Source organism: Gorilla gorilla, chromosome 10, assembly GCF_029281585.2.
Source record: "Gorilla gorilla gorilla isolate KB3781 chromosome 10, NHGRI_mGorGor1-v2.1_pri, whole genome shotgun sequence".
In the NCBI taxonomy this organism is placed as follows: domain Eukaryota; kingdom Metazoa; phylum Chordata; class Mammalia; order Primates; family Hominidae; genus Gorilla; species Gorilla gorilla.
The window spans coordinates 148034519-148058151 of record NC_073234.2 but is presented as its reverse complement, the minus strand read 5'-3'; the positions used below and the strand labels follow the sequence as shown (position 1 = coordinate 148058151).

The 23633-nt window shown below is 64.1% G+C and overlaps 2 protein-coding genes across 17 annotated transcripts in view; both read right to left on the bottom strand.

Moving 5' to 3' along the window:
- The window catches only part of FBRSL1 (fibrosin like 1), a 98504-nt gene that overhangs the window by 21247 nt on the left and 53624 nt on the right, over positions 1-23633 (bottom strand). For all 16 annotated transcript variants that reach the window (XM_055357704.1, XM_055357698.1, XM_055357692.2 and 13 more), the window contains one exon: positions 17720-17749. In XM_055357704.1, the coding sequence (XP_055213679.1) occupies positions 17720-17749 (30 nt within the window). The remainder of the gene's footprint in view (positions 1-17719; positions 17750-23633) is intronic.
- On the bottom strand, positions 10964-13106 carry LOC115930193 (uncharacterized). The gene is given in 3 exon segments (XM_055357708.2): positions 10964-12713; positions 12715-12785; positions 12788-13106. Coding segments are annotated over 3 exon segments (807 nt in total). The 3' UTR covers positions 10964-12296.

Sequence of the window (23633 nt, the reverse complement as noted above, 5' to 3'; positions counted from 1 at the left end):
ACCTGCATTTACCGCAAAAATAAATAGGTGAATTTTACCGCCAGTAAATGACAGCATTGGAAACCAACAAAAAGACGTGACACGATGCTGGGACGGACGGACAGACAAACGGACAGACGGAAGGAGATCCAAGAGCGCAATGAGAAGCCCCAGAGTTCCCACAGATGCCGCGACGGACAGAGATCCACAGAACCGAATGAGAAGCCCCAGACATGGTGCGGGCTGTGGGGGCCAGGCGTGGGGTGCGGGCTGTGGGGGCCAGGAGTGGGGTGTAGGCTGTGGGGGCCAGGCTTGGGGTGTGGGCTATGGGGGCCAGACGTGGGGGCCAGACGTGGGGTGCAGGCTGTGGGGGCCAGGCTGTGGGGACCAGGCATGGGGTGCAGGTTGTAGGGAGACCAGCTGTGGGGTGCAGACTGTAGGGGTCAAGCGTGGGGTGCAGGCTATGGGGGCCAGGCGTGGGGTGCAGGCTATGGGGTCCAGGTGTGGGGTGCAGAGTGTGGGGGCCAGGCTGTGGGGACCAGGCATGGGGTGCAGGTTGTAGGGAGACCAGCTGTGGGGTGCAGACTGTAGGGGTCAAGCGTGGGGTGCAGGCTATGGGGGCCAGGCGTGGGGTGCAGGCTATGGGGTCCAGGTGTGGGGTGCAGAGTGTGGGGGCCAGGTGTGGGGACCAGGCGTGGGGTGCAGGCTGTGGGGGCCAGGTGTGGGGACCAGGCGTGGGGTGCAGGCTGTGGGGGCCAGGCTGTGGGGACCAGGCATGGGGTGCAGGTTGTAGGGAGACCAGCTGGGGGTGCAGACTGTAGGGGTCAAGCATGGAGTGCAGGCTGTGGGGACCAGATGTGGGGTGCAGGCTGTAAGGGCCAAGCTGTGGGGGCCAGGCGTGGGGTGCAGGCTGTGGGGACCAGACATGGGGTGCAGGCTGTGGGGACCAGACGTGTGGTGCAGGCTGTAGGGGCCAAGCTGTGGGGGCCAGGCGTGGGGTGCAGGCTGTGGGGACCAGACTTGGGGTGCAGGCTGTAGGGGCCAAGCTGTATGGGTCAAGCGTGGGATACAGGCTGTGGGGACCAGACGTGGGGTGCAGGCTGTAGGGGCCAAGCTGTGGGGGCCAGGCATGGGGTGCAGGCTGTGGAGACCAGACTTGGGGTGCAGGCTGTAGGGGCCAAGCTGTATGGGTCAAGCATGGGATACAGGCTGTGGGGACCAGACGTGGGGTACAGGCTGTAGGGGCCAAGCTGTGGGGGCCAGGCATGGGGTGCAGGCTGTGGGGACCAGACTTGGGGTGCAGGCTGTAGGCGCCAAGCTGTAGGGGTCAAGCGTGGGATGCAGGCTGTGGGGACCAGACGTGGGGTACAGGCTGCGGGGACCAGATGTGGGGTACAGGCTGTAGGGGCCAAGCTGTGGGGTCCAGGTGTGGCATGCAGGCTGTGGGGACCAGACGTGGGGTGCAGAGTGTGGGGGCCAGGCGTGGAGTGCAGGCGTGGGGTGCAGGCTATGGGGGCCAGGCGTGGGGTGCAGGCTGTGGGGGCCAGGCGTGGGGTGCAGGCTATGGGGTCCAGGTGTGGGGTGCAGAGTGTGGGGGCCAGGCGTGGGGTGCAGGCTGTGGGGGCCAGGTGTGGGGACCAGGCGTGGGGTGCAGGCTGTGGGGGCCAGGTGTGGGGTGCAGGCTGTGGGGGCCAGGTGTGGGGTGCAGGCTGTAGGGGCCAGGCTGTGGGGTGCAGGCTGTGGGGTGCAGGCTGTGGGGGCCAGGCTGTGGGGTGCAGGCTGTGGGGGCCAGGCGTGGGGTACAGGCTGTGGGGGCCAGGCTGTGGGGTCCAGGCATGGGGTGCAGGCTGTGGGGGCCAGGCTGTGGGGGCCAGGCTGTGGGGTGCAGGCTGTGGGAGCCAGGCTGTGGGGGCCAGGCGTGGGGTGCAGGCTGTGGGGGCCAGGCTGTGGGGGCCAGGCGTGGGGTGCAGGCTGTGGGGGCCAGGCGTGGCGTAGGTCCTTCAGAGCAAGCTCCTGTTTCACCGCGTATCTGAAAATAATTCCAGACAGATCGCAAACAGAAGTGAAAAACCATCAACGTATCAGAGAAGACCAGGTGTGGATTCCACCTTCTTGCTGGAATGGGAAGCTCTTCCTAGTCACGTTGCAAGAGCCTGAACCACAGAGAAGAGCAGCGGGTCCACGCCTGTAAGATGGCAAGAGCCGAGGCGGGCCTGCCACACCCACACGCGCCAGAAGGGCCCCTGCACGGGAGGAAGGTGGGACCCTTGGAAAGCAGCAGCGGTTGGGCCCCGCACGTTCGCGTGTTAAAGGGCTGCGGTGCAGCTGGTGTGAGGAGATGCTGAGCTCCTGGCACTGACGCTACATGGTCTGCTCACCCTGTGCGGTTCCCGGGGTCGGGGAGGGGTCTGTCCACCTGCTGAGGGCCGGCAGGCGTGGGAGTCCTGCAGCCCAGGCTTCTGCGGGGTGAAACACCAACTCTATGTCCAGCGCCCCCAGCCACCAACCCCCAGGCAGTGACGTAGGACATCCTTCTGAGAGGAGGTTGTTTCTGCTCAGACCCCGCTCAACCACGCAGGGGCCGGGTCGGATGGAAGCTAGGAGACCCCGGCACCCCAGAAAGGGACCCTCCCAACCCCAGTCCAGGGCCCCGATGACCCTCTCCCTCCCCCAGCCTTGCGGCCACCACCCCTAGAATCCTGGCTTGTTACAAAGAAAGAAGGACAGGAACCTCTCACCCCTGGGAAGCCAAGGGGCCTGGAGGTTGGGGCATGTGGCTTTCTCCCCTCTGCTCACCTCAACATCATCCCCCAGAAGTGTGGCTCCCATGGGGTCCGCCTCCACCTCCCTGCCCCGTCCGGCCACTGCTGGTGACCCAGGCTACGCAGTGACCATCCCAGCATCAGAAACAGGAAGGACTCCGAGAGAAACAGGAGGAATAGTGAAGGGGCCTGTGCAGGTGGGCAGGGAGGAGTCCAGACCAGCCTTTGGGCCTCCAGGGGGCACTGCGGCTCCCCAGAAAGGCCTCGGCACCTCCTCGGCCGTGCCCATCCCCCAGCAGTGCCAGCACCAAGCGCTCCCTTGGGCCAGGCCCCCAAATCTGGGCCCCTCACACAGCAAGGATGGGGATCCAGTGCTGCTCCATGCCAGCCATGAACCAGGCACTGAACACCCAGGCCTGCCACAGACCCCTGGGGTCTCTCCTGGGCCTGCACCATCCTCCTGGGAGGCCTTCTGGACCCTCATCTGAGGGGCTGCACTGTCTCTGGCACCCACGCGGGCCCTATTCTTGGCTGGCATCCTGGGTTTGAGTGGCCTCTTCACCAGGTGGCCCACCTGTTAACTGCCCCCTCTGTGGTTGGGGCAGCAGGCCCCACCACGCCGCCAGGACTCTCCAGGGGCCAGGAAGGAGGCGGGTGCTGAGGCCTCCCAGGTGGGCAGAGGGAGGAGAAGCCAGCTTAGCCCGCAGTTTGACGGCCAACCCAAAAGGCAGACCCCAAAGCACAGCCCCCAAAGCCGGCCCTCGTCTCTAGGGTAACCACAGGTTGGAGCCCTGTCTGGGGCTCTGCTGCCCTCCCCCTCACTGGGACCCAAACACTCTAGTGGGTTCCGCTCCACGTCCCAGGCTCGAGCACAAGCTCCCCAGGGCCACAAGGGGGCACCCCAGACACCAGCGAAGCCAAGAGGGCTGCAAGGGAGGGGAGGGTCTTCCGCACGGGCCGCGCGGCTGGGGCCATCCAGCACACATTCTGGTCACGCCACAGTGGGCCCTACACTTAGCAGACAAGTTTGCTCAGGGAGGCTGAGAATGGGTGCTCCAGGGGTCCTCGGCCCTAGCAGAGGCCCCGGAGGCAGGTGGCCTCCACCTCACAGTGAGAACCTGGACACCTGGCCAGGTGCAGCCACGCCCATCCGGGAGGGCTGAGAGCAGAACAGGGGCCGGCCCTCTGGGGGCCTGGCCCAGGCTCCAACCCCTTCCGAGACCACACACAGCAGCTGCACCTTCTGGGGCTCGTTCCTCCACGCGGTCCCTCAGCTCTTTCCCTTCTAGGATAGGGCTTCTGGCACTGGCCAGCTGACCCAAATGGGGTAGCAGCCCCAGGGGCCGCCAGACCCGCTTAACTTCTCAGCCATGATCTGCAGGGACGTAACCCAGGCACGAGCAGCCGCCTCTGCCTCCTAGCCCGCGTGGGGTGGAGGGTCACTCAAGCCCAGGGTACAGGTGGGAGGACTCCGGGTCCGCAGGCTCAGGGTCCCTGCGAAGAGGCAGCGGGGGCGCCCGGGCGAGCCTCAGCCCCCGCGAGGTGCACAATCCCAGCGGCTGGCGGAGGTCAGGGCGCGCTTTGTCTGCGAGGACCCGACCCGCGGAGCAGCCTCGGCCAGACACGCGGCGCAGCCTGGGCCAGCCGCGCCCCGCCCCAGACAAAGAACTCCAACTCGGGGCAGGTGAGCGCGGCGCCGGGAACCCGGGTGGCCGATTCCGCACCTGGGCGCAGACAAAGGCGCGCGCCCCCCACAACGCTCGGCCCCGCCTCCACCCCCGGACCCCGGGTGCCCTGACCCGGGCCTGGGACCCTCGGCCGCGCCGCACCCCCGCCCGCCCGCCGCCACGTGCGCCCCCGGGAGGACGCGGTCTCCGCGCTCGGCTCCGGGAGAGGCGGGGTGGGCAGAAGGCCCGGAGATCTCGGGCGTCCCGCTCTTCTGGGGGGCGGTCGCTCCCCCTCCCCTGTCCCCCCAAAGTCCCAATTCCCTCTCTGGAGCCCGCAGCGCGCACTCACCTCGCCGGCGCCCCAGGCAGTCGCCACTAGTCCCGGGGCCGGAGCCGGGCTGCATGGACGCGGGCGTGGAGCGCGGGCCCCGGGTGGCCCTGGCCCGTCCAGGCGACCCCTCTCCCCGCGTACCCTGTTCAGCCAGAGCTCGGGCCGGGGACGCGCATGTCCGCCGCGCCGGCTCTGCGCGCTCTGGGCGGCGCTCGGTGCGCTCTGGGCTCCCGGGCGGACGTCGGGCGCGGCGCGGGCCCCGAGGCGGCGGGCGCAGAGCTGGGCGCGCGGGAGGCGGGAGCGCGGGCGGGGCGGGGGCGGGGCGCGGGCAGACCCGACTAATCCAGCCCCGAGGCGCCGATCCACCCGCGCCCGCCGCCGGCCCGGGGTCCGAACGCGCTGCCTCCGATCGCGGCCACCCGGGGAAAGGCGCGCAGCGCCGGCCTCACTGAGCGCTGTGTGGGCGCTGCTCCTCTGATCCTCACAACAAGAAGTTACGGACACCTGCCACCCCACTCCCAGAAGGGGAAACTGAGAAAGGGCGACAGCCGGGCGCGGTGGCCGGCGCCTGAAACAGCACTTTGGGAGGCCGAGGTGGGCGGATCACTTGAGCCCAGGAGTTCGAGACCAGCCTGCCAACATAGGAAGATCCCCCCCCCCCCCGTCTCTACAAAATAAAAAAATTAGCCGGAGGTGGCGGCACGCGCCTGTGGCCCCAGCTACTGGGGAGGCTGAGGTGGGAGGATCAATTGAGCCCGGGAGGTGGAGGCTGCAGTGGGCCGAGATTGCACCACTGCACTTCAGCGTAGGTGACAGAGCGAGACCAGGTCTCAAAAAAAGGAAAAAAGAGCGACCTCATTGCCACTGTGGAGAGTTGGGACCTGAAAGGAGGAGCCCTTCCCCCACCCATCCGCTGCAAGCCCCGCCCTCCCTGGGCCTCGGTTTCTCCCTCTGTGAAACGGGGGTGCAAAGTCGGAGACAGCTCCAAGCAGCTGCTGTAGCTGCAAACGGCTGTGCAGCGCACCCCCCAAGACCACCGCCCTGAACCCCCCGTGATTTTACACTTGAGGTGGCCGGGAGGGACAGGAAGCACCTGGCTCTCCCTTACGGTGGGGCGCTAGAACTCGGATCGAGGCCCAGCCACGGCTTCCTGCAAAGGCTGCTTATGTGCGCCTGACCGCACCAGACGCCTGGGCGGGACCCTTCCATCCCAGCGCCCACTCAGGTGGAAAACCAGGACACCAACTGCGAACTCAAGCGCGATGAGTAAGGGAGGGAGGGCGCAGCTCTGGACCCGGCAGTCGGGAAGTGTTTAAAGACGGGTCCTCTCCAAGCTGCTGCGTGGCTGGCGGCAGACAGGGAGGCCGGCTCTGGTGCAGCCAGGGACAGAGGACTTGGGCTCCAGTTTCGAGACTGAGGTGGGAGCTGTGGCCACGTTTCTATTTCTGGGCTTGGAAGGCCTGGCCCGGGCAGGGCCTATCCATGGCGGAGCCCGCAGCCATTCAAACCGCGGGAGCGGCTCCCACACGGGTTCGATGGAGCCCTCTGCAAGCTGGACCAGCACTTTCTGCTCCCAAAGGCGCCAACGTTCGCAGGATGCCTCCAACGGTATAGAAGGAATCGCCAAGGTCGGCCTCAGCCAGGGAGTTCCAGCCCTCAGGTTCTATTTGAACTATTTACCAAATACACGTACTCCCTTTAGCAACAAGTCGCCCCCAAAGCCCTGCTGTTTCCTGCCATGAAAACGGCACGCGCTTGCGTCCATGCACACACTGTGTCCACATAGGCACTTCCGGGCGCACTGCATGTCGCAAGCCACAGGGCCCTGAAGCCTGTACTCTGAGGACTTGGACAAGCCACCACTCGTCTCACTGACGAGAAAACAGACGTGCTGCTGGCGTGGCTGCTCTGTGGCAGAGCTGGGCTGGGCTGAGCCGGCAGGCTGGCTGCAGGGCTCATGGCTCAGCAGAGACACTCCCCTGGGAAGGTGGTGGGCCACTCCTGAGATGGGGATGGGGCCGCTCCATTTGAGATGCGTGGAGCCCTCAGGGATAAGTCAGGGTTAAGGTCAGGCCCAGGGTGCTGGCCTGGGCAAAGCCAGCCAGGAGGGGCCGTGAGGACAAAGGCCGTGAAGGGGCCCTGTGCCGAGGTCATTTCTGTCCATCGGGGGTCCAGATGGCGAGGCCCACAGAGAGGGAACAGGCGGGGGGAGGGGAGGAGAGAAGACAGACTCAGGCAGAACCCTAGCTCAGCCCCTTCCTGTGTGCCTGGCCCTGGGAGGATGCCATCCCCAGTCCCCTCTTCCGGGCCCTGCTCTGGGGACCCTGCACAGATGGATCCAGTGCATCCTCAGCCCCCTGAGAAGCTGTGCTGCCATCAGCTCCTTCTCTGGGTACAGGGCACGGGAGGCGGCTGCCCAGCAGGCCACGGTCCCGCCAAGCTGTGCCCACTGTCCCTGCTGACTGGAGACCGCAGGGGGCTGGGGAGTTGGGGGAGCAGGAAGAAGGAATTGAGGGGCAGCAACTGGCCAGCTCCAATTGGGCTACGGCCAGTCTCAGTGTGGCCGGCTCCTCTCTTGGGACCTCACCACTCGAATCACAGGAGAAGCCATCTTCCTCCCACAAACGAGGCTTCTAACCCCACTTTCTAACCTCAGTCCTGAGGCCGCCTTCAGCACTGACCATCCTGGAACAGGCGGAGATCCTGGCCTGGGTCAACGGGGCCGAAAACCCAGCCCCGAGCCCCGAGCCCCGAGCCCCGCCCCACAGCCCTGCGCCCCAGTTTGGGAGTGAAACTAGACTCTGAGAACCAGGGGCAGGTCTGTGTTTTGTTTAGAAAGGAGAGTAGCTCTGATATGAAAGATGTAATGAGGTTAGAAGTCTAGAAGGAAGCGGAGTGGGAATAGATTATCCGGGGGAAGAAAGGCATTCACCGGAGAGCAGGCTGATATTAAGTATCAGGCTTCCAGGCCAAATATACATAATCCAGTTAGGGACTCGATGGTGGTGTTCAGAGGCACATTTATCCAGAGCTTACGGTTCAGAAACCAACATTGTAACTGCGTCTGCCATCGTTACGCAGCGGGGGGCCAGGGAGGGTCATCATGGGAAGGCATGGGAAGGTGCTGGAGGCCCCAACCATTAACCAGGGAGTGCAGGGCACACAGGGTCCTCTCAGCCATGCTGCCCCAGCCACCCCAGGACACCGGATCACCCTGGAAACCACCCTGGGGGGCACCCAACCTCCATTCGGCCATGGTTAGCCGAGTGCCGGGGCCAGGAGACCACAAGACTGCTTCCTCAAGGCTGCGGGGCACGTGTCCTTGAATTGGGCCGTGTCCTCTCACGCCTGGAGAGGAACCTCCCATGGGATGGGGGTTGGGGGGGCAGCACAAGGACCTGAAGAAGAGTGTCCCACAGGATGGGTTGGGGGCAGCATGAAGGCCTGGAGAGGAGCGTCCCACAGGACAGGGGTGGGTGGAGGGGGGTGCAGCACGAAGGCCTGGAGAGGAGCGTCCCACAGGACAGGGGTTGGGGGCAGCAGGAAGGCCTGGAGAGGAGCGTCCCACAGGAGGGGGGTGGGTGGTGGGGGCAGCAGGAAGGCCTGGAGAGGAGCATCCCACAGGACAGGGGTGGGTGGAGGGGGGTGCAGCATGAAGGCCTGGAGAGGAGCGTCCCACAGGACAGGGGTTGGGGGCAGCAGGAAGGCCTGGAGAGGAGCGTCCCACAGGACAGGGGTTGGGGTGCAGCACGAAGGCCTGGAGAGGAGCGTCCCACAGGACAGGGGTTGGGGTGCAGCACGAAGGCCTGGAGAGGAACGTCCCACAGGACAGGGGTTGGGGGCAGCACGAAGGCCTGGAGAGGAGCGTCCCACAGGACGGGGATGGGTGGTGGGGGCAGCAGGAAGGCCTGGAGAGGAGCATCCCACAGGACAGGGGTGGGTGGAGGGGGGTGCAGCACGAAGGCCTGGAGAGGAGCGTCCCACAGGACAGGGGTTGGGGTGCAGCACGAAGGCCTGGAGAGGAACGTCCCACAGGACAGGGGTTGGGGGCAGCAGGAAGGCCTGGAGAGGAGCGTCCCACAGGAGGGGGGTGGGTGGTGGGGGCAGCAGGAAGGCCTGGAGAGGAGCATCCCACAGGACAGGGGTGGGTGGAGGGGGGTGCAGCACGAAGGCCTGGAGAGGAGCGTCCCACAGGAGGGGGGTGGGTGGTGGGGGCAGCACGAAGGCCTGGAGAGGAGCGTCCCACAGGACAGGGGTTGGGGGCAGCACGAAGGCCTGGAGAGGAGCGTCCCACAGGACAGGGGTTGGGGTGCAGCACGAAGGCCTGGAGAGGAGCGTCCCACAGGACAGGGGTTGGGGTGCAGCACGAAGGCCTGGAGAGGAGCGTCCCACAGGACAGGGGTTGGGGTGCAGCATGAAGGCCTGGAGAGGAGCGTCCCACAGGACAAACACTCAGACGCACCCAGCAGGCTTGGGCCTTGAGTCGTGGCATGGGGGGTAGGGCCTGCGCCTGCTGTTGCCCGGCCTGTGTAGGCCACGGCCACGCTGGCAGTGTGGCTTTGCCATGGAACGACTCTGAGGTTCTGTCTGTCGCAGAGGTGTGCACTCTCTGAGCAAGGCTGTGGTGCATAGGTGAGGGGTAGGCCAGACCCCCCAGGCCCGAGGGCGGCATCAGGGGGAGCCCGGAGAACCGTGTGTTCACCATCTCCACCCAGAATGTCGGGAGAAAAGCAAAAGCCAGAACCACCTATAGGGATGCTCAGATGCTGCTCAGCATCCCTGGAGGCTGCCGGCCTGGAAATGCAAATTCTAGCGAATTTCAGCTCCCAGGGAAAGTGCAGAAGGCACCGGAAGCGGAAACACAGAAACCCAGGGAAAGCCTCTGAGAAGAGAGGACCCCAGGGGCTGGGGGAAGAGCCCAGGGATGCTGTGCCCGAGGCCCTGGATGGCAGCGCCTCCTGGAACCCCGAGGCCACAACCGGCCCTGAAGGCTGGTACACAGGCACGAGTGCCTGCGGGGAGAAAGGTGGGGCCGCCTGCAGGCCCCAAGCCCACACCCATCCTGACCCTCAGATGGGGCCCCCCCAGGTTATCCAGGTGGACCTAAATCCGAGGACTGGCGTCATTTTGAGGAGAAGAGACACAAAGACACACACAGAGGAGGGGCCACGTGAGGACAGACAGGGGCAGAGATAGGAGCAATGCAACCACCAGCCAGGGACGCCGGAGTCAGCAGGAGTGGGAAGAGGCAGGAAGGATCCTCCTCTGGGGCCTCTGGAGGGAGCATGAACCCAACACCATGATGCCGGACCTGTGGGTGTGGCCCCCACGCTCACGCTCGGGTGGGGCGGCTACCGTGGAGGCCACGCTCACGCTCGGGTGGGGCGGCTACTGTGGAGGCCACGGGACACCAGGGCCCCATGCTGCCTGCCAGAGAAAGCCGTGACCCCCCTCCAGAGATACACCACAGCTACACTCCCACCCGAGGGAGAGCTGTGCCCAGCACAGGTTTAACGTTCGTGAAATATTAAATCACAGGAAACACGTACCTCCCCCAAATGCATTGAATTCAGCCATCCCCACAGCCATCCTCAGCAGGCGCTACTCCATTTTACAGGCAAGGAAACCAGGGCTCAGAAGGTCGTCTGTGGTGGAGGTCGCCCCCAACAGGGGGCAGGATGGCGCCAAAGGCCACACAAGCTTGTCTTCAGAATGTCCGGTTTCCAATTTCGAGATATAGTTCCAACCGCACATTTTTTTTATTTTTTGGAGACAGAGTCTCACTTTGTCGCCCAGGCTGGAGTGCAATGGCGCGATCTCAGCTCACTGCAGCCTCCACCTCCGGGGTTCAGGTGACCATCCCTCCTCAGCCTCTTGAGTAGCTGGGATTATAGGCGCACACCACCACAGCCAGCTAATTTTGTATTTTTTGTAGAGACGGGGTTTTGCCATGTTGGCCAGGCTGGTCTTGAACTCCTGACCTCAGGTGATCCACTCGCTTGGCCTCCTAAAGTGCTGGGATTAAAGGCGCCTGCCACCACGCCCAGCTAATTTTTATATTTTTAGTAGAGACGGGGTTTTGCCATGTTGGCCAGGCTGGTCTTGAACTCCTGACCTCAAGTGATCTGCCCGCCTCAGCCTCCCAAAGTGCTGGGATTACAGGCGTGAGTCACCGCAACTGGCCCAATTGCACATTTTAGAAAAGCATTAAGATGCATATTTAACATCAATTAAGTTACATTTATTTAAACATACTCATCAAAACCCACCTTATGAAACATCCTTTCTGTGACACCCTGTTCTGTTCCAAATCCACTCTGGGCTGCTGTTTTCAGACCCCAGCTTCTGCCGGTGCCCTGCAGTGACGCCCCCAGCTGGGCCTCCTGAGGGTGCAGGTTGCCCTTGAGGCTTCCGAGGCAGGGGCGGCACCTCCTCCAAGTGCCGGGGGCGAGGGCCTGAATGGGGGGCCCTTGTCGCTGCTCCCTGCCACTGCCCAGGGTCCTCCGGTAACTGCTGACCCCTCCCAAGGCGGTGAGGCCCTTACCGACGCTTGAGGGTCTGACGCCCGCTGCAGTGTTCGTGGGACCCCCGAGGTGCCCCGTGGCGACCGATGGCTCTGAGCCCCTTCTCTGGACTTCTGGGCTTCCAGTGCATCCTAAATCTTCCTTTGCTGTGACAGGGACATCACGGGGCCCTCAGGACGATCCAGGCTCTGTTCTTGGAGCCCTGTGAGCGAGGCTAGGCCCGTGGAGCGGAGCAGCTGCCCAGGTACAGCCACGTGGGACCTCTGAGGCTGGGAAAGGCAGGACACCAATTCCCCTGAGGTTGGTACCTTGACTTCAGCCTGGTGAGACTCATCCTGGACCTCCAGCTCCACTGCTGCCATCAGCTCGTGCCATTTTGAGTGACTGTGTTTACGGTGACTTGTTACAGCAGCTGTGGGACGCTGAGAGCCCCCTCGCACCCCCATTGCCCCGAGTCTCTGATGCCACTGCCTCAGCCAGGCCCCGCTTCTGCTGGGACCAGTGCAGAAGCCTCACTGGCTATTGGGCCTTTGATCTGAGGACCCGGGTGCTTGCTCCGTGGTGGTCATGATCTCGGTCCTCAAAGGGACCGACACGTCTGCACCTTGTGCCAGTGCCCTCGGCCCCTCCGCCTGGCTCCAGTGAAGCATGAGTGCCAGCTCAGGGTGGGGTGCTCTCCCTTCCTGTCCCCAGCAGGCCCCCACCAAACGCCAAGTTCTACCACGTGGGACCCAGGCAAGCAGGGCCCCGCAGCCTGCCACACAAGGAGCGAGATGGCCTGTCTCGGGGACCCAACCACCCAAGGCCCCCACGTCCCACTGAGCCAACCCTCTCAAGGCCCTTCTGGGCTCAGCAGTCCCACGTCAAAGTGCAGGCTCAGGAAGGAGGGTGGCGGCTTCGGAACCCCACACACCCTGTGAGGTCACCCCATGGTCACCCGGTGTGGGCAGGGTCTGTGTCCAGCAAAGGGAGTCCTGGCCCACGTTCCCCAGAGGCGGTGGCACCTGGGACGCCGCTCCCTGCACTTTTGTCCCTAGGGAAGAATGGATGGGCCACCAAAGCCCCCAGGAAGATGCTCCCAGGAGTGGGCTGGGGTGGTTGGGGGGTGTGAGTCACACACAGAGGAAGGCCTCCATGAGCCACAGACACGCAGCAACCCTTCCTCAGAAGGTGCCTGGCCTGCCGGCAGCCAGATACAACAAAGGCGCAGCCTGGGCCGCTGGCTGGACAGAACAAAGGCGCAGCCCGCACACTGGACTGCTGTTAAAATTTCCCAGGACCCCACGGAGGCCCAGCAACTGCGGGGTGAGCGCCCACGGCAGGGGCCTCCAGCCTGTCCAGCCGTCCATCCATCCTTCTGTCTGTCCCGCGGGGTGAGTGTCCACGGCAGGGGCCTCCAGCCCGTCCAGCCGTCCATCCGTCCTTCTGTCTGTCGCACAGGGTGAGTGCCCCATGGCAGGGGCCTCCAGCCTGTCCAGCCGTCCATCCGTCCTTCTGTCTGTCCCACAAGGTGAGTGCCCATGGAAGGGGCCTCCAGCCTGTCCAGCCGTCCATCTGTCCTTCTGTCTGTCCCACGGGGTGAGTGCCCATGGCAGGGGCCTCCAGCCTGTCCAGCTGTCCATCCATCCTTTGTCTGTCCTGTGGGGTGAGTGCCCCATAGCAGGGGTCTCCAGCCTGTCCAGCCATCTATCTGCCCTTCTGTCTGTCCCACGGGGTGAGTGCCCATGGCAGGGGCCTCCAGCCTGTCCAGCCATCCATCCGCCCTTCTGTCCTTCCTGCGGGGTGAGTGCCCCAAGGCAGGGGCCTCCAGCCTGTCCAGCCATCCATCCGCCCTTCTGTCCATCCTGCGGGGTGAGTGCCCCAAGGCAGGGGCCTCCAGCCTGTCCAACCGTCCATCCGCCCTTCTGTCTGTCCCGCGGGGTGAGTGCTCATGGCAGGGGCCTCCAGCCTGTCCAGCCGTCCATCCGTCCCTCTGGCTGTCGTGCTGGTAGTGCCTGAACTCACAGTTCCCAAGAACAAGAACCTACGAACTTCAGTGACGAAAAGGCAGAGGTTCAGAGAGGACCCAGTCGGGCACAGCGCCCCACTGGAAGAAGGGTCTGCTGGGGAGGGGCTGGGTGTGGAGGACTGGCTGGCCTCCAGCTCTCTGGGGACCGTGCTTGGGGCGGTGGGCAGTTCTCTCCTCTGCCCAGGCCCCACTGTGGCCCCATTTTGCAGACAGAACATGGAGGCTGTGGATGGTGGGCTGCCTGCGGGGTCGGCCCCACGCCATGTCTGACCTCATGCCACTGTCCCCCAGCCCTGCCCCTTCCAGGCCGGTGCTCTTGGCCAAGGCCCGGCACTAGGGGGTGCTTCCTGATGGGCTTCCACAGACGGGCCAGACAGCCATCCCTGGAGGTGGCCGTGGCAGCCCCCGGCAGCAGGAGGAGCGAGACCACCACCACCTGGCGGCTGCCTATGGAGTCCCATATCGCTCTTCACCCCACACTTTTCCAAGGAAAGAGTGGTTAGACACAAACCCCAGACTTGCGAAGGGGCCATCTGGCAGTGCCCGAGCCTCCCGTCAGCTGCCAAGGAGCCTCCTGCCAAGGGCCAGGGGAGGGGGCGGCTGGGCGGGCACAGTGTGAGGGAGGTGGTGGAGAGGTGTCTCGGTCAGTCTGTTCACGTGGAGGAGGGCTGTCCCAAAGTCTCCACCTTGATTGGCAGGAGAGCCCAGGGTGAGTCCCCAAGGGGTGGCTGGCCTGGTGGGAGCTGGCACCCCAAACCAAGCTCAAACCCGCAGGTGTGGGATGAGATGTGAAGTGCACTGGCCTGAGACATGCGCCCGCGCCCTCCCCACCACTCCGTCCAGGAGGCTTCCTCGGGGTGCACTGCCACCTGCCCCGGCGTCCGCTTCTGTGGGCAGGGCTGTTCCCTGCACGGCTGTTGGGTCAGCGCCCACAGACCCCACGCAGGACGCTGTCTGTGGCTTCTCCATCTTCTGCCCACCGGGAGCGGCCAGGCCATGTGAGCAATGGGCCTCCCAGGTCTGAGTGAGGTCTCTGAGGGTCCCTGTAAATGTGAGCACTCGGGGACCTTCCTTCCACATCCAGTTCACAGACGGGTTCCACACAAGCCTGGGGCTGCTGAGGGGCTCTGGGCACTGCTGATGCGAAGCACCCCCATGTTCCTGTCTCAGAGCCGGGAATTCTGCCATCTGGAGCCTGCAGGGCTCTGTCCCTCCTGCTTCTCCCGCCTGCTCCCTGGCAGGGGTGCCGGCCTCGCACAGCAGTGCCCAGGGACAGAGATCTGGGTGCCTCTGCTCCCAGCGGGTAGGGAGGAGGGCTGGGGACGGCCAGTGGGGCGCTGGCTGACTTCCCACACCTGCCTACGCCTCTGTGTGCGTCTGGATGGGCTCCACGCACACCCTCCGCCCAGCGTAAGTTCCTGACCCCCTGAACCCAGCGCCGGGCAGAGAAGACCAGGAGGGACCTGAGGCCTCCGGCCCTCCCAACTCTCCCAAACAGGAAGCTAATTTCCGAGCATCAGGGGCTGGATGCCACGGGGAAACGGAGACGTCTGGACGGGGGTGTCCTACGGTGCAGCATCCCATGCACTCGGAGGGAAATGGAAACTCCTGCTGCTGGCTCTGGGCTCCTCCCTCTCGCTCCGCTGCAGCCCGGGATGCACTGCCGGCTCCCAGAACGCACCAGGGTCGTCCCCACCTCTGGCTTCTGTCTTGAGTCAGCCTGGGACACACCCCTCAGAGCATGCCCCAAGGTCACACAGACGGACAGGCTGACGGGCCAACAAGGAGAGGCCCCTGCGGTTTTCCTGGCCCACCCTGCTGCTCTGCCCAAGCAGCCTCCGGGAGCTGCCCCCCAACAGAAGCAAACGGGGCCACAGGCAGGTCCCACCCACTCTGCCAGCACCGTGCCCCCTCTTCGTGCGCCGGCGCTCAGACCTTGCCGCAGCCAGAAGGAGCCACCATCGCGGGGACTCAGTGTTTGGCGGAGCTGCCTTCTCCGTCCCCGCCCCGCCAGGCCTGTCTGCTCTCCCCAGAGTAGGCGTGACCCGAAGTTCTGCCCTGGAGAAAGGCTGGCAGCCCCTCTCCGCTCCCCTGCCGTCCTCCGCAGCCCCTCTCCCTCCCCTGCTGTCCTCCTGAGGACCTGTGGCCACCACAGCCCTAGAAGCCCCAACACGGCCCCAACGGCACGGAATGCCAAACTCGCCCTGCCGGGACCCTCCGTGTGCAGGAATGCCAAACTCGCCCTGCCGGGACCCTCCGTGTGCAGGAATGCCAAACTCGCCCTGCCGGGACCCTCCGTGTGCAGGAATGCCAAACTCGCCCTGCCGGGACCCTCCGTGTGCAGGAATGCCAAACTCGCCCTGCCGGGACCCTCCGTGTGCAGGAATGCCAAACTCGCCCTGCAGGGACCCTCCGTGTGCAGCAATGCCAAACTCGCCCTGCTGGGACCCTCCGTGTGCAGAGCCCTGGACTGGACTCAGCCTCCCCGACACCGCCCAGAGCTGGTCATCTCCCCTGGGGCTGCTTGGGCGTCTCAGAAATAAACGCCCCAGTGTGCAGACTCCACCTGACCCCATTCTAGAACCCTCTTTCAGCCTGTGCTCTCCCATGGACCCCTCGGCCTCCAGCCCAGGCCCGGGCAGGGGCCGCGTCACTGCAGGCACAGCCTGCACAGACATCGTTTGGGTCTCGGAGGCTGGCGTTACCCTTGGTTGCTGGACATGGGGGGCGTGCAGTTATGGGTGCGGCTGTCAGCCTTCCCCGCCAGCATCGCCGACTCCACGTGGACCTGGCCTCCGGGGCCGCAGGTGGCTTTGCCTCATCTCGGTAAGGCAGGCGGGGAGGGGAGAGGGAGCCCCCAGTAGGCCCCAGGCTCCCGAAATCCCCTCCTTCCTGCCTCTCTCAGAGCAGCCCTTGGTTGTGGAGGGTGTCTTCCCCAAAAACTGCTTTTAAATGAAAGGAGGTGGGGAGGGGGTGAGTGGCTATTTCCCGGGTGCCCGTGACCTCATTTCATTCCTGAGATCAGGACAAGGTTACTCGTCTGAAATGTTAGGCCTGTCAGCGTTCGGGCACGGAAGCTGTAGGCAGGGGCTGAGGGCCACGCGGAGCCACGCGGGGTCCCGGGTGAGGCCACTCCTGTGGGCTTTGTGACCACCAGGACGCGTCCCCAACACTGTCCATCTGCGGACAGGCGAGGAGAGGTGTGTTGGGCAGGGACATCGTGGCTGGAAGCAGCCCAGGAAGCTGGAGCCCCAGATACGGCTGAGCCCGGCACTGCGGCCCACACGGCGCCTGCCCCAGACCCCAGGCCGCGGCGATGGTGCGGCCTCTGGCTTCCACGGCGACTTACCTTGACTTCTTGGTGCATCGAAAACTGAACCGCCCAGACCCTCCTCCCCCAGCCACCGCCACTGACTCCAATATCTGGACCCCCACCGGGCCCTCAGCTGTGAGACCCCACAGCCCAGACAGCTCCTGCCAGGCCACGGGCCACGGTGGGCGTCCCCTAACCCCTGTGCAGACCCCTCATGGAACTGTTCCATTCATAAAAACCTGCCTGGAAACCCAGGGCAGCGTCTCCCTGGCTCAGGGCGAGAATCGTCGCACACATGCAGTCCGCCTCGGGCCTCTGCAGGGCCGTCCCTGAAGCCGGGGTGACCATTCCCCTGGCACATCTGGCAGGGCCCTCACCCCCATCCAGGTGCCCCCGGGTAGCCCTTGGCAGTCACAGGGAGACAGTGAGGTGCAGTGGTTACGAGCCGGGACCTCGCGCCACCTGCCTGGCCTCCTCGCCCTCCCGGGCCTGATGCTCCTCGGCCACAGCAGGTGACAGTTCCTCCCCACAGGGCTCTGGGGCAAGCGGGGCAGAAGGAGAGCCCCCCCGGAGGCTGCTCCGAGGCTGAGGGGACGTGGCTCAGGGGCTGCCTGGGGGGTTCACTCCTGGCTGAGGCTGCAGGAATCCTGCTTGCTCCTGAGCACCGAGGGTGACTGTGATGTGGTCATAGGCTGCACATCTACCTCCTGGTTCTGGGGGCCACCGGGTTTAGGGTGGGGGCTGGGCTCTGCCCCTGCTCCCTCAGGACTGATGGGGCCAGTCCTGGGGCACAGGCCCAGCTGCCCTCTGCTGCCCAGGAGCTGGAGCTGATGTGCCCAACCCCACGGCAGCCCTGCCCAGGGCACCCTCCTGGCTGGGGCAGCACTGATGCCCACCTGGGCCTGTGTCCCTCCAGACACAGTACCGGCCCCAGCCCTGGACAGGCTCTTCCACAGCCAGGAGAGGCCAGCACCCCCACACCTGGGAGGCCACAAGCCCCCTGCACCCACCGGGCGGGGGGATCCCCCCAAGGCCCGATCTTCTGCCTGGTCTCCAGGGCCCACCTCGCAGGGCCAAGGTCAGCAGGGAAGGGCAGGGCCGTCAGCCGAGCCCAGGAGGAGGACGCTGGGCTTACCTTGTCGTCCGGGCCGCTCTCGCTGTCACACTGCAGGGACAGAGAGACAGAAGTAAGTCGGGGCCCCACCAACCAGTGTCACCCCCCGGGGCACGGCAGCAGCCAGGCTGCAGGGGCACGGGTGGGGCGGCCCTGGCTGCTGCCAGGAGAGGGAGGTGCTAGCAGGCCCAGGTGGTCGGGGCGGTTAGGAGGAACCTGGGCCAGAGCCCGGTGCTGCACCAGACAGACCTGGATCACAGCCCCCACAGGTGGGATGGACAAAGGGGCACAGCCAGGCCGACTCGCTGGCAGTGGAGCCTGGATAACAGCCCCCCCGGGTGGGATGGACAAAGGGGCACAGCCAGGCCGACTCGCCAGCGGTGGGGACAAGACTGGCCCTGCAGCCCGAGAGGAGCCCTCACTGGCCAGACCCTCAGAGCAGAGCGGCCATGAAGATCCCCATCCTGGGCCAGCCAGAGCCTTCCTCACACCAGGAAGGAGGGCAGCCTCCAGCCCAGGACAGCCCCACTATCCCGTGACCCCGAGGGGATCGATGGCACCACATGGGCTGGGAGATCCAGGCACCCCAGCTCCTCATGGTGGGCAGAGCCTGGGAGCCCCTGGGGTCAGGACAGCCGGGGGCAGAGGAGGGGCTGGCAGCGCACGGAGGGCCATGGCCGCTCAGGGTTAGACACTCGACGCCGGCGCCATTTGTCAGCTTGGCTGGTTAGGGTAGGGGTGTGATAATCCCGAAAACAAATCCGTTCTCCGTTTTCAGTAAGCGGAGCTCTACGAAGAACACACTGACTGCAATGTCCCCCGAAACAGTCAAAAGGGGAAAAATCCCCTCCTGGCAACTGCAATTATGAGGCATTCACGTCGAATGAATGACCTGGTGGTAGAATAAACCCCCCAGTGCACGGAGGGTGGTGAGTGCCAGCCGGACGTGTGGGCGGCGCCCTCCTATGTGGAGCCCACTGGGTTAATGCAGGGAACGAAACGCACAGCCACCCTCCATGTGCAGCCGCGGCTGCGGAGTGTTCAGCGACGGAGCTCACAGTACGGTGTGAAATGCGCTTTAGCAAACACTCTGCAGCGAGAACGTGCTGCTCCCAGCGCATGACGAGTCACACTCCAGGTGGCTCCTACAGGTGGGACCCCAGCTGGGACCCCTGGGGAAGCTGGGCAGCTGGGGTGGGCCTGTCGGGGGGTCTCCTGAGGCTGACAGGCTCCCCCAGGCTGTCTGTCCCGGCTGTGTGCTGGTCCCCCCTGGTCTGGCCTTTCAGCCGTGGCCAAGCCCTCTCCTAGGGTCCCCCCGGTCTGGCCTTTCAGCCGTGGCCAAGCCCTCTCCTAGGGTCCCCCCTGGTCTGGCCTTCAGGGTGAGAGGTAGAGAAGGGCCTCAGTCCCACCTGCACCCGCCCAGCCGGGCCCACCACACAAGCACTGAGGGCTCCAAGTCAGAACCGGGCCTATCCCGCCCCAGAGGCCGCAGGTGCGGAGCTCACCAAGGGCTGGGCCACAGGACCCTGACATGCAGACCAGCTTTGCTGGTGGCCCTGGGCCCCTGAGGCCTCTATCTCCCCTGCTGTGATATGGGCGGGCCTTGGTGTTTGGTGAGGAAAGTATGAAATGGAACTGCCCAGGCTCAGCCAGGAGCAAAGGAAGCAAAGACCAGGACGTGGGGCAGGGGAGAGCCACAAGCTCCTGCGGGGAGCGCAGGGGAGGGGAGGAACATGCCAGAACACGCCAGGGCTGAGGGGACTGGAAGAGGGCAAAGCAGGAGCCGAGACTGTGCCAAGGGTGCCCTCTGCACACGGGGAGCCTGGGGAGGGCAGAGAGGGAGTGCGCCCTGGAGGTGGGACAGGAGGCAGCCCCACCAGCATCTGGAGGCCTGCAGGGGAGTCAGGTGCCCTTCTAGCCTCACAGTGGGATTTCTGGGGACCCCCAGTGAGGCCTCTCCCTGCTGAATTTGCGCTGCAGAGCCTTTGACTTGGAAACTGCAATCCCACCAGACTGTCAGGGTTCTGGCCAATCAGGCCTCGAGAGCAGCCTGACACTTGGGGCCACATGGGTGCACCCGTGGCCTGGGGGCCACCTGCCCAGTCCAGCCTCTGCTCTTATCCCCGCACCCAGATCCCTGCTTGAGCCTGGGTTGGCCCTGAGACCCATGGGCCAGAGCCAGCAGCTCCCACAAGCCCGGACCTGGTTACGGATCTCCCCGTGGGTTTCAGGTCTGTGGCTGGACCCAGCCAGGCTGACCACACAGGCGAGGGTTTAATGTATCCAACAGCAAGGAGACACTGAGGGGTGCTTTCCAGCAAGCGCACAAGAGGACGCTGCATGGATCCTCTAATTAACCAAATAGCACGGCACTGTCAGCCAGGCGCAGGCAGGGGCGTGAATGAATTCGTGTTATTAAGTCCTACTGAATTAATGTTTCACTGCAGTGGAGTCGGCATTGAATGAGGCAATTAATCAGGGCGAGGAGAAAAGGAGAGACACATCCACCTCTCGGGAGCTGCCCGAGTGAGGCGACCTTTCACGGCGCCGGGGCTGGGCTCGGGGGCTCAGGGAACGTCACCCTGGTGTGGGTTTGTGATAGGCAGGAATGCCTGGGAGCAGAGGACAGACCCCAGGCCCCGAAGGGACATGCTGGGCATGGTCAGGAGGCCAAGACTCAGGCTCCAAAGAAGACGCCTGCTCTGTGCCGCACTGCCCCACACTGGGCGAGGCCCTGAGCTCCGTGCCGCACGGCCCCACGCTGGGCCAAGCCCTGAGCTCTCTGTCTCTCAGTTTGTGCTTCTGTAAATAGGAACAATTTACAGGGTTGTTCCTTACAGCTCATAGGATTATTGTGTGGCTTAAATAAGTGAATATGTGCAAAGCACTAAAGCAGTGCTTGATATATAGTCAGTACATTATACACATGACAGTATCATCACTACCATCACCATCCTCATCACCATGACCCTCATCACCGTCACCATCATCCTCACCACCATTTTCACCATCATCCTCGCCATTGCCACCATCACCATCATCCTCACCATCGCCATCACCACCATAATCACTATCACCATTGTCACAACCATCACCATCACCGTCATCACCATCCTCACACCACCACCACCAACACCATCCTCATTACCACCACCATTATCATCAGTATCGTCGTCCTCATGTCACCATCCTCAACAGCACTACCATCAGTTATCTTCACCACCATCACCGTCGTTACCATCAGGTCATCATCCTCACCCTCATCCTCACCACCATCATCACTATCATTACCATCATTGTCTGCCCACAAAGCCAAGAACGAGAAGATGCCATTTACCCTGGCGTAGGTGAAGTCCTGGTCTGGGAGTTTTAGAGTCTCTTAGCCCTGGCAGTGCTCACACTTGTCTATGACCCTGATGGCCAAGGCTGGAAAGGTGAGCCTTCCTGCAGCCACGAGGAGACCCCGATATCAAGTCTCTCCTTCTCTGCTTGTCCTGAGCTCCAATGGCAGCCAGCAGGCAGCAGCTCCCTGTACCACGGTCTGCCAGCCTACAAGGCCCCTCTGAGTCTGTCGGGCCTCACCATCCAATAATGGCCCTCGTGACCACTTCTCAGTACTTGTTCTCTCCACCCATGCCCTCAGTCAGTCTGGTTTTAAGCCGCACCGAGGCTCGGGGCCCCTACACCACTTAAACCCGGGTGCCTGGGGTGGGGAGTAGCAGCCGGGTGATTCCGGTGAGTGGCCGTGGGGGCAGGCTCTGCCCCCGAACCACTGGGCTCTGTTCCTTCCTCCTGCCCTCCTGCCCAGGGCCCCGGCCCTCATGCCTAAGGTGTGGGGTGGCCAGAGGGAGGCACCTGACAGGGGTTCCAGACCACTCAGCAGCGCGAGTCAGAGGCCAGGCGTGAGTCACGGCTCCGCACCCCAAGCCCACAGCTCAGCTCCCCCAGGCCCTGGGAAGCTCTATCTGCCCCACCTCCATCCCGGGCTGGGTGTGAGAGCCGCGGTGGGGCTCGGAAGCACAGGCACCGGTTTCGTCCTCCGTGAGAGTGGCTTCCCTGACCACCCCAGGGGCCACTGCGTGTCACTGTTTTCACAGATGTGGCTGTGCGGTGGGGATGCCTAGCACCTCCAGGCTCCATTAGCGGTCTTCCCAGACCCTCACTGGTGGGTGGACAACGGCCTTGAGACATGGCTTTTAGAGCCACAAGCTGGGTAGGGGGGCACATGGGCTTGGTCTGGCCTGATTTATTTTTTTAAAATTGGCTGCCAACATTTGAGCACCTGGAGACTTCTCATGAGCAACGATGGCTGCTTCCTGCTGAGAACAGGAAACTGCATCCCCACCTGACAGCTCCCTGTGGGCTCCCGACACCTCCCCCAGCTTCTGGGCCCCAGCCCTGGGGTGTCGAATGCTGGGCACAGCCTAGAGTTAACGTGCACCCTGGAACTCGGTCTGGGGGCGGGTCCTGGCCCCACTGCTTCGTGGACACTGGACACCGTGGCAAAGGTCTCTTCGTTTCTCTGAGCCTCAGTTTCCTCATCTGCAGAGACAGTGGCACCTTCATGGGGCTTCTGAGTCGGAGGAGGCAACATGCGTGGCAGGCTCGGGACAGCAGCCGCTGGCGGCCAGGCTTCATAAATGGGAGCTGCCATCAGTGTCATCTTCACTGTCACTGTCACCACCACTGCCATCAACCCCTCCCCCTTCCCTCATCCCTCAGAGGCATCTGAGCCTACCCCACAGCCAGGCAGTGCACCCTTGCTACCCGAAGAGCCTGGAGGGGGCTTGGCCCCCATCACCCAGGCCTCCCTGCACCCCTTCCAGACCCTGGGCGGCTACGGGTTGGGGTTGGGGCTGCCTGTCAGCCCCACACACGGGGAGACACAAATCAGCAGCACGGCTATTAGGCAGCAAAGGACACATGCCTCCCCTTCCCAGCGCAAGTGTTAATTATGGCTTCGGTGTGCTCAGGGGCCGCCTGATCCCACTGCTCAAACAAAGGCATGAAAAATTCATAAGCAGGGACCCTGTGCTGAGGTTGCTGCTCCCAGGGGTCCCTCAGTGTCTGGCCCCGACCAGGCAGGGTGGGGAGGAGACAGGAGACAGAGGGGCCAAGGGGCTGTCCTGGGGAGGGTCTAGGCCCAGCATTGGGGAAGGGTGCTGGAAACACTGCCAGCCTCTGCTTCCACCTCCCCAGCTTCCCATCCAGGAGAGCTGTCTGGGCCCAGTGGGTAGGAGAGGGGCTGAGGCAGGGCCAGTGAGGGCCGGGTTTCTGCTCTGAGGCACTGCATGAAGATTCCTGAGCAGAACTACCTTGGGCAGGGGGCCCTGACCCCTCCTCACCAGCAGAAAAAACACCCCAACAACACGGGCACCTGCACCAACCCGAGGTACCTCTAACAGTGGCAAGGCGTGGGCAGGATGGAGTGGAAAGGCCCAGCCTGAGTGTCGGGTGAGAGGCCAAGCTGCTGGGAACACCAGTGCGGAAGCCCCACCCTGGCTGAGCATGTGTGGCCTGAGTGTGCACATGTGTCCTCCGTGGGGCCCTGTTGAGCCGTGCGTGCCCACCCAGGTGCCCGGGGATACAAGGAGCATCTGCCGTGTGCAAGGGTGCCGTGGCGCATCCTGCGTGTGCCAGTTCCTGGCCCCTCCCTGTGCCATCTGGTCATCCTGCCCTTGGTGGCTTCTGCCCTCAGTGTCCTGCCACGTGTCCCAATGTCTGTATGTGGCACGTGGGCGCCTCAGGACCTGCCACAGAGCCACGTGCCACCGAGTGGGGAAAAGGGCCACCTGCGCCGCCTGTGCTGGGCCCTCGTGGGGCAGATGGCAGCTTGGCTGCTTCACCTATTCTGTCGGAACCTGCAGCCCAGAAACTCCAGCAACCCGGATGGTTCGGGGTGGTGGGGGGAGCAGCTCTGGAAGGGATGGGGCAG